The sequence below is a fragment of the Xyrauchen texanus genome, chromosome 13 (genome assembly GCF_025860055.1).
Source record: "Xyrauchen texanus isolate HMW12.3.18 chromosome 13, RBS_HiC_50CHRs, whole genome shotgun sequence".
Classification (NCBI taxonomy): domain Eukaryota; kingdom Metazoa; phylum Chordata; class Actinopteri; order Cypriniformes; family Catostomidae; genus Xyrauchen; species Xyrauchen texanus.
The window spans coordinates 25,241,240-25,255,064 of record NC_068288.1 but is presented as its reverse complement, the minus strand read 5'-3'; the positions used below and the strand labels follow the sequence as shown (position 1 = coordinate 25,255,064).

Here is a 13,825-nt window from a genome sequence, read left to right as displayed (position 1 = left end):
GGCTGCTTTGTGATTGGATGAGATGCCTGATAGAATGAATCCTGAGATCTTCCTGCTAGAACTACACTTACACTTAATGTTAATGCATTTTTTTAAATTAAAAGTTATACAGTATGTTAACATTAATGCATTATGAACTAACGAACTAACAATAAATAATTGTATAGGGTATTCTTAAATTAACATTAACCTATATTAATGTTTGTTCCTTATGTTAGTTTACCTAATGCATTTACTTATGTTACCATATAGAACCTTACTGTAAAGTGTTAAATAATTTATTAAGCATTGTTACACGTTTCTAAATAGTTATTCTAGACAATTAAGTAATTGGCCAGTATTAAAATAGTAATAAAGAAATTAAGTTAAGGCATCAAACAGCAGTATGAAGTATTAAAGCAAACTTTCAGAAATTCATAAAACTACTCTTCTGGATGATTATTAAATAATACATAAATACTTTTAAGTTAATACTTTATACTTTAAAGCTACGAAAGTGATTCAGACAATGGTTAATATTGTTTTTTGATAAATATAAATGATATAAAATATAAATATAAGTGACATTCTGATACTGTATAATATTGTATATTTTGACACATATCAGATTTTCTGCCTGTTTACATTGATTTAAGACATAATCAACTGTTTAAATTAATACTTGGCCAAGACAGGCATTATTTTTTACCACATTTTAAAACGTATTTGGCCATTCCGAACCGGAAGTGCTCTTCAAAGTGTACACATACATATAGAACGCAGCCAACTGTCAGTGAGAGAGCACATGGGTGCAGAAGTCAGGTACTCGGTAGGTAGTACTCAGTACTATGATACTGCTTGAAGACTAGTTTAAGATTTGTCTACTAGTAACAAATAGGGCTGCAACTAACGATTATTTTGATAATAGACTAATCTAATGATTATTAGAAGGATTATTTGATTATTCAGCGATTATTGCAATGATTAATCATTAGCTCTTATCCGATTATTCAGCTTGTGCCCTGACAAGATGGTATTAAACGTGCTTACTAACAATAAAGAGGACAACATCTTCTTTTAAAATATCTATAAATGACATTCACTGAATTAAATAGAAATTTAAAAAAGTAAAGATATCCACTGCAAAAAAAATTGTTTTTGTCTTCCATTTACAATTGTCTAAAAATCCTTAAATCAAGATACATTTTCTTGAGAAGCAACATATAAACTATTTAGACTTGCTTTAAGAGAATGCACCTTAAATATAAGTGTATTTTTTACTTTGTTATACTTCTGCAAGTGCAGTAAAGACAACATACAAAATACACTTATATTCAAGATCTATTCTCTAAAAGCAAGTCTGAATATCTTATATGCTGCTCTTCAGGTGAATGCATTTTTTTAAAAGGATTTTTAGATATTTTAACATATTTGTATTTTTAATATTATATTCAACATTCTTAGATAAAAATTCTTTCTTCTGCAGTATAGCTGCTAAAGAAAATGTATGTTGTTTTAAAGTTGAGTTTTAGATATTTATATAGGAAAACAAGCCAAAACAAAAACTAATCAAAATATATTTTGTTGCAGTGTATAATGGGGTGAAGACCTCTCACCTTTCTGTTTACGTCAATCCATCTTTAACTCACTAAAAAACAAACTCTCTCTTATTCATAAAGCTGCGTATTGCCAATTTTCTTCACAATAAGAAATTCAAAGTGACATATATTATGATTCTAAAAGTCACGAGCCATCACGTTATAATCTAGCTGCATTAAGCATGTGCGCTCGAGAGATGAACGTCCCGCACCAGAGTGTGCTTCAGCCAGGTGTATTTCAATCTCTCCCCCTCAGATTAGGACATTTGCACAACTCATGGAAAAGGTGCTGACTGCACAGAGAAATGCCAGTTTCGGAGTTTGTAGTTATTTCTTTATTATTTGAAATTTAATAAAGCTATAACGCATTAATTATAACTGTATTTTAGATGTAACTTTGGGGTGTTTCCTTTAAAGAGCTCCGGCTCCGCTTATTCCGTAATGAGAGTGCTTCTGTATTTACTTATTTTGTATTTTTGTATAATAATTCCCTCATAATTTGCAATCTACATAACCTGAAGCTGTTTGGAAAGTTTAGAGTGCAAATGTGTCAGTAGTCAGTGAACTTTAGCAGCAGTTTGCATGATTGATTTACTCATTTGAATGGGATTTAATCAAATGTGCATTTTATAAAAAATAAACTAAATAATTTACTTAATTCTTCAGCTTTTGACCCGTTCGGGTCTGGGCCCGCTCCCTCCCCAAAGCCGCAGGACTTCATGGGGGCCTTCCTGGGTCCAGGTAATGGGCAGCCAGACCCCTTCCTGCATGCTGCACGATCTCCATCTCCTACAATGCAGACCATGGGCATGGGTAAGGCATGTGCCTCTGCCACTCAGTGCTGCCAGTGTGTGGGCAACATCACCATAACAACCAGCAAGCCCTTTTGTGTTAAATCCTCCAGAATGTGACAAAAAAAAAAAGAAAGCCTTGCATATTTTCCTCTATTAAATGTCTAGTAAGCATAGTAAATATGCAGACTGTAGGTGTTTTGGAGAGAGAGTGCAATTGATATTGGTCCTTGAGTGTGGTCTGTAACAGCATGTGCTCTGTAAAGGAGAGCTGAAACCCAGTATTATGTATCTGAGAATATGTGAGGCAGATTGACATCAATACTAAATCCAAACCAAATTTTACTCTGAATCACATCTGTTTCCACTAAGGAGCTAATCCTGTCATGCAGGACCATCAGTATGTTCTGTTGATAAATGCGATACAGTCTGGTTTATCTTAAAGGAACAGCTCTGCCACAACTTAAAAAATAAGTCATCATTTTCCCACACTGATGTTATTATAAACCTTACAAGAAGACTAATGAACAAATATGGAATTATATTGACTGCCTTTATGCCACTTTTATGGTACTTTTGCATCTGTTGTGAAGCTTAGCAAGGAAAAGAGCCACCAGCACAGTCTTCAAATGGCTCATTTGTGTTAGGGATGTGCACAGATAGTCGACATTCGGATAGCCAACGCGGCACTATTCGAATATCAAAATCACTATTTGCTTATTCTATATGTGCAATACAGATCTGCAATCTGACGAGCTCGACAAACCAAAAAGTGGCTTTAGAAATTAATATATTGTTTATTTTATTTTCATATCATTGAAGACTTTGGTCTTTGACCATTGTATCACTGTTTTTCAGTGTCTTGTGCCTTGAGTACAACATTTTTCACATGCCGTGTCAAATTACAATTAGTTTATCGAGTATAGGGCAAGTTTTTGGGCAGTTCAAACATGCTTTTGTGAGCGTCTGCTCTGTTTTTCTATTATAGATCAGTGATACTGACACATACTGGACGGACATAGGTTGCGCTGGCTGATTCTCACTTTTTTCCTTTTAGCACCTCTCACAGGATCACAGCATTTTTAGACATAGAGTACATTTAAAAAGACTTTCATTTTTATAAACGCATCTCGAAACACCTGCGTTTTTTAATTTGTTGTGCTGCGTTCTGAAGAAGAGTAGCCTACTTTAAATGACTGTTACACCATTTAACATGATTCCAGTCTGTTTTTCACCTAGCAACGTTTCAGCGCATGATAAACGGTAAGGCAGAGTTTTTCTCCTTTTGCTCTGGTGTGCACATTTAGTACAATAATTATACAAGTTCAGTGTAAATTGATTTAAAATTGATTAAAAAATCAAAGCACCCTGAAGAGGCTATTTAACCACATTAGTGGGACTCCACACACATGACCATACTGGCATTTGCTTCCTCATGGAAATGTGAACCTGCATGGGCAGAGCACATATACAGGTATTGACAGTTTCAATATTTTTGTTTGACTTTAATGCAAGATTTTATCATTTGAAGATTCATGCATTGTGCTATTTAGACTCATATCTCACAATGCACTTTATTTGCTGCTGTTTTTAGTAGTGTTTGAGGAAATTCCATTATAATAAACATCCTTTATTCCCATGTGCCGACTCCAGACAAAAAGCGATTAACCGTTCATGAAACCTAGCAATTAACCGAATTTTAAAAACGGTAAATGTGCACATCCCTAGTTTGTGTTCCACTTGAGGAAGAAAGTCACGACATGAAGACAGTGACAGAATTTTCATTTCAGATGCATTCATTTTTCTTTGGTGTTTGAAGTAGTTTGCATGCCTATGGAAACAGTGTGTGATGTGTTTGCATTTTTTATTTTTATTTTATTTAAACTAACCCATATTGGTTGCATGCATATCAGGTCTTTATATAGCAAATCCTTGTGTATGATTGTGAAACATTACCCATATGCCTAGAAACTGAGAAAGCAAACCGTTTTACCTCTGGATGACCTTCTTTGAAACTGCACTACTAGAACATAAAAAGCTGATACTTATCTGGAACTCTTGCAATGTTTTTCTACCAAGCAGCATGCAGGAAGAGCTGAAAAGAGCACTGCATACCAAATTCTGCAGATTATTACAATCTGTTACTCCGATATTAGAATAAAGAAACCACAGAAGCTGATCTAATGGCTTTGAGGAAGATGAATGTTACTACTATATAATAATATGTTACACATTTCTTGTTTGATTGAAATATATGATACTGAACCACATTGTTTACACTCTTCGGGGAAATCAGCCAAATAAATTACACACTTCAGCTTGAACATTCTCAAAGTTTTAACATTTTCAAAGTTTTTTTATGTATAATGAGCATGGTAAAATTTTGTCTTAAACCAAACTTGTTAAGCAATGCAATGAGTGCTGCAAAATAAATGTGTTCACTCCACAGGCCGTAGTTCACTGGTGCCACCTACTACACCCACTGTCAACATCCAACAGCAGAACTCTATAGGAGCTTGGGAATGGAACAAACCAGCACCTGCAGGCAAGTGTGGTTAGAAATGCAAGATATTGTACATGCTATAGTGCCTTCTGGTGGACACTTATGCAATTGCACTTAAATCTGCCATCTGGACTGCAGTAGTGAGCTCAAATTGCTCATAATTATTCACGTCTTTTGAAAAATTATATAACTGCCATATTGTGGTTTTTAAATCAGAAGAACTGGACACGTTTTACTGTCATAAAGGGATAGTAAAAATTTAAAATTCTGTCATCATTTGTTCACCCTCATGTTGTTCCAAACCTATATGACTTTCTTTCTTCTGTGAAACCATAAAGGAAATGTTAGGCAGTATGTTAGTCGCAGTGACCATTCACTTACTTTGCAACCTTTTCCATACAATGAAAGTGAATGGTGACTGAGGCAAACATTTTGCTTAACAACTCCTTTTGTTTAATAAAAAAGGTGGTTTGGAACAACATGAAGGTGAGTAAATGATGAGATAATTTTCATTTATGTGTGAGCTATCCATTTAACAGCTTTTATCATCAAAAATAAATATTTATTGAATTCCAATAAGTTTCAATTTCCAATTAAGTTGGAACTTGGAGGTAATAATTTGTCTTATCAGTTGTTGGTTTGGGGATGGGAAGTAAATCCACCAGCACCAGTCCAACCAGCTCTGTTCATGGCACTCCCACCCACCAGCTGAAACCCAACACCCTTGACCCCTTCGCTGATCTGGCCAACCTAGGAGGCAGTCTGGGAGGTATAGGAGAAAAAGCTAATTTTTTAGAGTCTTGTTTTGGTGCACTCATCATGAATTCAATAATGTCTATGCATGCATCCAAATTGCATTGATTTAGGTCCAGGATTCTCCAGCAAGCCCACCACACCAACAGGTACAGGAGCAGCATTACCGCCCATGGGCTCCCCCCAGCGTCCGGCTCCCTCCCCCCAGCACACTACCTCTGGAGGGTGGCACCCCAGCACTGGCTTCCCCTCATGGCAGGCTGGAGGTGGGGGTCCATGGCAGCCTCAGGCCCAGGGTGCACATCACCAGACTCCACCCAAAGCACCAGGACCATCTATGCCCCACACCTCACCACAGAACAGACCCAACTACAATGTCAGCTTCTCCACCACGGGCGGGTCATCGCCAGGGAGCACTGGGGCAAAAGCACAGCCTAACTTGGGTAACAGTACCTTAGGACACAGCCCTCTTTTGACTCAATTTTACAATCTTGTCTAGCATATTTTAAGTGGGTTCTGTTCATGTTGTTTGGATATGTTCTTCAAAAAAAAAAAAAACACTAGGGCCCTGATTTTTTTTAAAAAGTTGCATATATAAAACATGTGTAAAATTGATAGCTGTGAGGATTCTGTCTTTCAAATGTGCAAAATAGCTCGTCTCAAATTTTTGCTTGTTTCCCCGAAATGAATATGCAATTTAGAGGCATGCCTCCAAATCCGCAAACAAAGGGTCGATGCAAATGAAGAAAATTATCACACATTATTTGGGGTCTTAATAAATCGATTAATCTAACAATTATTAGAATGATTATTCGACTATTCAGCGATTATTGCAACGATAAATCGTTAGCTCTTAACCGATTATTCAGCTAGTACCTCGACTTAAAGTTGTAATATACGTGCTTACTAACAATAAAGAGGACAAAATCATCTTTTAAAAATATCTCAAAATGACATTCACTGAATTAAAGGGAAAAACAATACTTTTTATTCAGTTTAATTCAGTAAAGAAATTCACTGCAAAAAATCCTATTGTTATCAAGTGTTTTTGTCTTCATTTAAAATTGTCTAAAAATCCTTAAAACAAGATACATTAATTTGAGAAGCAACATATAAGTTATTTAGACTTGCGAGAATTTATCATAAATACAAGAGTATTTTGTATATAAGTGTATTTTTCCACCTGGTTATACTTCTGTGAGTACAGTAAAGACAAAATATACTTATATTCAAGATCTACTCTCTAAAAGCAAGCCTAAATATCTTATATGCTGCTTCTCAGGTGAATGCATCTTTTTTTAAAGGATTTTTAGATATTTGTATTTTTAATATTATATTCAACATTCTCAGATAACAATTTGTTTTCTGCAGTATAACTGCTAAAGAAAATGTACGTTGTTTTTAACAATAGAAGCACGGAGACACTGTAACCTACGCTAACGTGACTTAAGGGGTCAGAAGACCACCTAGTCTTCAGACAGGGACACTGCTTCTAACACATAATGATCACTAGATGGTGCCTCTTGCGCATAGCCAATGGATTGGTCTTAAAAATGTCACTGCGAGTTAGGCAGCAGTTAGCCTATAAATGCTTATAGACCGAATTTATCGACATTCTGTCTACGGTTGATCCAGATCCATTTGTCCTGGTAACATTGTCTTACATTTATTTTAGGATATGATCCTATATTTAGTTTGTATAATTTTGTCTGTGTTTCGCATAAATTACATTGTGATCGAAGGTTTGTAGCTAGAGGAGCACGAGGGTGATGTGAATATGTATCACCATTATACAAGCCAAAATATGATTGAGTAAATATTACAATTTCATCATGGAAACATTTTTTCTTGAGCACTGAGAAATCTTTCACGATTTCTGCTCGTGAACTTCGATCTGTTTTATACAATAGAATTTAATCTGTTATCTGTTTGAATTATTAATGAATTATCATTTATATTCGTTTTTAGCAAAGGCGTGCTTTGTCTTGCAATAAAAAATATTATAATATAATCGATAATAATTGCAGTGTATATTGTATTAATAATAATAATAATAATAATAATAATTGTAGTGCTGTTATTCGTAATTAAATAGTTGAATTCTCAACATCTTAACATGTATTTACATGGAAATAAGCTGAAATAAAAGCTTTCTTTTCTGCGCATGTGTTTACACGTACACGTGTGTGTAATCTGTCATTACCTTGACTGTAATTAATAATCAATTAATAATCTAAATATCGACGGGCGGATGGGAGACATTTTTGTGCAGTGTGATCCAACCTACCACGATACAATCTCGTTTGTGATATGCTCTCAACATGTTCGTTTGACAGCGCACGGACGCACGTACCCACATTTGTTTTATTGGATAAGAGTGATTTTTTTAAATGTGTACGCATAATCATCAGCTTAGTATTTGTAAACTGACCTCATGTTTTGATTTGTGGTTCATTAGTTTGAATATGTGAGGGTGTGAAAGGAGCTATAGGCTAATGTATTTATGTTTTACTGCTTTATCTGTAAAGTGTATTATCTTATTGGAACTATTGGAAAACAATTACTTTTAACATAGCTTGTGTTATAAAAATTGCGAGAAAAGCAATTTACTCAAAAATAACCAGTACATTTCAGAGGTTAAGATAACATAAAAATTAGGCTTTTCACTCATCCATATAGTTTGCAATTTGAAAGCATTGAGGTGTGAGTTTAAGCCAAACAGCATTCAGGATATTTTACAGCCAACTAAGCTATTGAATCAGTAATTTGATCTGTGAATGTTGAGATGTTTGTAACTCCACCATATATATTTCCAACATCCCAACCCCCTCTCTAATACACACACAATGGAATGCTACTTTGGGCATTCAGGTTCCTAGGCACTAACATCTCACAGGACCTGAAGTGTGAGACACACATTGACTCGGCCCATGGTGTATAAGCATCATTGTTTTGTGTGTGTAGTTTACAATAAAGACATGAGAGAGGCTGCATTTTTACTATTTATTGAACTTGGAAAAATAACTGTAAAAAAGGAGGCTGGCATTTTGGTAAAGAGTAAATAGTTTGTAAAAAGGGATATAGGCTACAAAAATATATTAATTTTCCATTATACTATACATTCTGGTATAATACGCAAGATAAAATACAAATATATTCTACCTGAATAAAAAAAAAAAAACTATATTGGAGCTATTTATGTATTCTATGTGCCGGTATACTCAACCGACAGCCGAAATCTAGAGTGCACTCCCCTTCAATGACCGCATCATGCGTCATTTTCCAAACCGACCAACTTTGTCAACATTCCAAACGCACCTTTGGTGGCTTCTTGGAGCATGTGCCACAGACAAGTCTCTTACATGCCTGGCAGATCTCAAAAGTTTTGTTCTCTGAACATCTGCCGACTCCTTTTGGCAGGGAGAAAAAGTCGCTTCTGTGCTACTACACCCGCTGCCTTTGCCATTTTTTTGATGCGCACAAAGCTCGTAAGTAAAGCTTGTAAGTATGCACATATACCATGCAGCTGTGCAACTGCCCAAACTGTGTTGCCGCCCCAACTACACAGTGAGCTCCAGGCAATCTGTGGCTACTTTATAGCTCTCAATACAATGATCATAATAGCGCTGCCCATTTATCAGCTTACTTGTCAATTGCCCTCAAATAATTTTCAATGCATCATTATATATTGAATAGGTGAAATTTGCATGCATATTTATCACCATAGCATGTTTGCAAATTGACCTCATATTTCGATTCAGTGGTTCATTAGTATTTATATATATATATATATATATATATATATATATATATATATATATATATATATATATATATATATATATATATATATATATATTTATTGTATTTAGTTATAAAATAATACACTTTACAGATATAACTCACCTAAAGGATTATTAGGAACACCATACTAATACTGTGTTTGACCCCCTTTCACCTTCAGAACTGCCTTAATTCTACGTGGCATTGATTCAACAAGGTGCTGAAAGCATTCTTTAGAAATGTTGGCCCATATTGATAGGATAGCATCTTGCAGTTGATGGAGATTTGTGGGATGCTCATCCAGGGCACGAAGCTCCTGTTCCACCACATCCCAAAGATGCTCTATTGGGTTGAGATCTGGTGACTGTGGGGGCCATTTTAGTACAGTGAACTCATTGTCATGTTCAAGAAACCAATTTGAAATGATTCGAGCTTTGTGACATGGTGCATTATCCTGCTGGAAGTAGCCATCAGAGGATGGGTACATGGTGGCCATAAAGGGATGGACATGGTCAGAAACAATGCTCAGGTAGGCCGTGGCATTTAAACGATGCCCAATTGGCACTAAGGGGCCTAAAGTGTGCCAAGAAAACATCCCCCACACCATTACACCACCACCACCAGCCTGCACAGTGGTAACAAGGCATGATGGATCCATGTTCTCATTCTGTTTACGCCAAATTCTGACTCTACCATCTGAATGTCTCAACAGAAATCGAGACTCATCAGACCAGGCAATATTTTTCCAGTCTTCAACTGTCCAATTTTGGTGAGCTCTTGCAAATTGTAGCCTCTTTTTCCTATTTGTAGTGGAGATGAGTGGTACCTGGTGGGGTCTTCTGCTGTTGTAGCCCATCCGCCTCAAGGTTGTGCGTGTTGTGGCTTCACAAATGCTTTGCTGCATACCTCGGTTGTAACGAGTGGTTATTTCAGGCAAAGTTGCTCTTCTATCAGCTTGAATCAGTCGGCCCATTCTCCTCTGACCTCTAGCATCAACAAGGCATTTTCAGCCCACAGGACTGCCGCATACTGGATGTTTTTCCCTTTTCACACCATTCTTTGTAAACCCTAGAAATGGTTGTGCGTGAAAATCCCAGTAACTGAGCAGATTGTGAAATACTCAGACCGGCCTGTCTGGCACCAACAACCATGCCACGCTCAAAATTGCTTAAATCACCTTTCTTTCCCATTCTGACATTCAGTTTGGAGTTCAGGAGATTGTCCTGACCAGGACCACACCCCTAAATGCATTGAAGCAACTGCCATGTGATTGGTTGATTAGATAATTGCATTAATGAGAAATTGAACAGGTGTTCCTAATAATCCTTTAGGTGAGTGTGTGTGTATATATATATATATGCTGCTACACACATACAAAATTATTGTAGGACTACAAGTGAGCCCCTGCACCATCTGCTGGGATAAAAGAGAATCACATCCTTGAACGGCACAAATAAACATGAATTCACAGAATTAGAAGCAAAATACCTTTAAACTAGTTTTAATGGTGCGATTTTGAAATGTAAGCACACTGGGCGATAAAACTCAAATATATAATAGTCAAGAAAGAAGGGCCCTGGAATTTGATCGAGTGCAAAGATATATTTTTTCTTAAAGCACAACGGTCGGATGACCGTATGCTCCGCCATTCTGGTGTTAAGGAGTTTTAGATATTTATATTGGAAAATAAGCCAAAAAACAAAACTAATCAAAAACACATTTTGTTGCAGTGTATAATGGGGCGAACACCTCTCACCTTTCTGTTCACTTCAATCCATCTTTAACTCACTAATAAACTCTCTCTTATTAATAAAGCTTCATATTGCAAAATTTCTTCAAACTAAGAAATTCACAGTGACTTGTATTATGATTAAATTCGTGAGCCATCACGTTATAATCTAGCTGCATTAAGCATGTGTGCTAGAGTTGCATCAGCCTGGTGCATTTCAATCTCTCCCCCTCAGATTGGGACATTCGCATACTCAAAGAAGAGGTGCAGACCGCACAGAGAAATGCCAGTTTCTGAGTTTGTAGTTATTTATTTGACCTGCATCCTTATTATTTGAACTTTAATAAAGCAATAATGCATTAATTCTAACTGCATTTAAGATGTAACACTTCTGTATTTACTTCTTTTGTATTTTTGTATAATAATTCTTCCCTCATACTTTGAGATCTACATCACCTGAAGCTGTTTGGAAAAGAGAGTGCATCTGGACTGTGAGCTGGGAAATTCTTCCTCTCCTCAGTCAGGCACGAACTGTAGTGCTGCTCTCGCGCATTATCATTAGAGTTTAATGTGATTTTCATGCTACGTTAAATGAGATCAACTGACTCTTCGACAACGAAAATGTTTATTGTTGCCGTTGCCGTTAATGTCGACTAATCGTTTCAGCCCTAATGTGTGCGATTTATTAAAGGTATTGTTCACCCAAAAATGGAAATTCTCATCATTTACTCAACTCTCATGCCATCCCAGATGTGTATGACTTTCTTTCTTCTGCAGAACACAAACAAAGGTTTTTATAAGAATATGAAACGGATCAATATTTAAGTCCTTTTCCACTATCAGTCTCAACTTTCACATTTTGAAAGTGGAGATTTATGGTTTTATGATTTATGGTAAAAAAAAAATCCACACTTATCATATTGCTTCTGAAGATATGGATTTAACTACTGGAGTCTTATGGATTATTTATATGTGGACTTTATGTGATTTTTGGTGCTTCAAAGGTGTGGTCACCATTTACTTGCATTGTGAGGACCAACAGTGCTAAGATATTCTAAGTGTTCTGCAGAAGAAAGAAAGTCATACATATCTGAGATGGAATGGGGGTGAGTAAATAATAAAGAGAATTTTCATTTTTGGGTGCACTATCCCTTTAAATACAGATTTTTCTAACCTTTTCTAATTGGACCATACCATTATTTTATATCAAATCAAACCTCATCTCTCCATTCTTAAATACAATATTATTTAATAAATAAATAAGAATGCCAGTTAAAACGATAGTTAAAACAAACAACATACTACAATAAATAAAACAGATAAATACATTTGCAAAAAAAAAAAAAAAAAATAGAAAAGATATCCTTAAATATGATTTAACCACTCAGAACACCCTTGCATCATGACAGCAAGTTTTTCAAGGGCATGCACCACTCATATTTTCTCTTAAAAAAAGTAAAAACTGTAGTTTCTTAATATGTTAATTTATATAGTCAACAGAGAATATTGTAAATGGCAACTAATAATTTATAATATCATCTGTGGAAGTTATTGGTGTAATTTTAACAACCTGGTCTCATAGAATCACATTACTATAACTACATTTGTGCACAATTATTTTATTGTGGCTCATTGTATGCATTGCAGCAGTTTCCTGGTGAAATAAAACACTAGAGGTGCTACAACGACTTCTATTATCTTTCACACAAATCACCAGTAAAAGGACAGATTATCAGTTCATAAACGCTCAATGCTATCTTATCCTCACACAATGCTATTTCATATGCTATCCTCCTCATATAATGCATTATAATAATCGTATAGCGCATGAATTGTCAGGCAATGCATTTTAATACGTAACCACAACATTTACAAGCTTGTTCCAGTGTGATCAAATTGCGTGCTAGCTCAACTGATAGAGCGGTGCTCTTGTGATACAAAGACTCCCGAAATTGTCATAGAAGCACCACACAATGATGTGGTTGCTTCGGCAATTGCATTTTCATCTCACTTTTGCTTTTATGACACTATCGGTTAGGTTTAAGTTTTAGGGTAGGGAGGTAGTTTTGTTTATTAACTCTATTAACCTTAAAAACCTCATCAGTTTGGGAGAACATTTAATTCACTTTTATGACCACACAGGGGACATTTCACCTTGGAACTGCCGTGATACATTTAATGAACCATGTAACATCACTGTGTAAAAAAGTAATTTTCATATGATCAGGTGGAAGTATAACATTCTCATAAGAATCACACTGGAGTATTCTTATTCTATTCAACGTAAATAACTCTGTTTTGCTGCATGTAGTTCCCAGCCAATAATTAAAGCATGTTAATTGATTAAAACGGCTTCCTTTTTCCTGTTTCTTCCAGGAACCAGGCCAAAAGTTTCAAATGCTAACTTTGATGACCTACTCTCCGGCCAGGGCTTTGCTGGCACTAAAGAGAAGAAAGGGCCAAAAACCATAGCAGAAATGAGAAAAGAGGAGATGGCGAAAGAGATGGACCCAGAAAAACTCAAGGTAAAAAACAAACGATCAATGATATCTATAAAATAACGTGCACAAAGTAATACAAGCTGATACCTATATATATATTTACTTCAAAGCTGAATTCCTGATTCTAACTAGTCAATTGTAGCATCTATAATGACTGCAAAACTGTAGAAGTGACCTTTATTCCAGCC

General features: G+C 35.8%; 1 protein-coding gene and 1 long non-coding RNA gene across 7 annotated transcripts in view; one reads left to right on the top strand and one right to left on the bottom strand.

Annotated features, from left to right (window-relative positions):
- The window catches only part of LOC127654096 (uncharacterized), a 45,544-nt gene that overhangs the window by 8,721 nt on the left and 22,998 nt on the right, over nucleotides 1-13,825 (bottom strand). The window lies entirely within an intron of this gene.
- LOC127654083 (putative tyrosine-protein phosphatase auxilin) overlaps nucleotides 1-13,825 on the top strand; it is a 49,132-nt gene that overhangs the window by 30,386 nt on the left and 4,921 nt on the right. For 4 of the 6 annotated variants that reach the window (XM_052141067.1, XM_052141065.1, XM_052141064.1 and 1 more), the window contains 5 exons: nucleotides 2,244-2,390; nucleotides 4,818-4,913; nucleotides 5,503-5,640; nucleotides 5,738-6,067; nucleotides 13,513-13,661. In XM_052141067.1, the coding sequence (XP_051997027.1) occupies nucleotides 2,244-2,390; nucleotides 4,818-4,913; nucleotides 5,503-5,640; nucleotides 5,738-6,067; nucleotides 13,513-13,661 (860 nt within the window). The remainder of the gene's footprint in view (nucleotides 1-2,243; nucleotides 2,391-4,817; nucleotides 4,914-5,502; nucleotides 5,641-5,737; nucleotides 6,068-13,512; nucleotides 13,662-13,825) is intronic. The other 2 variants (XM_052141068.1, XM_052141066.1) reach the window with 1 other exon arrangement.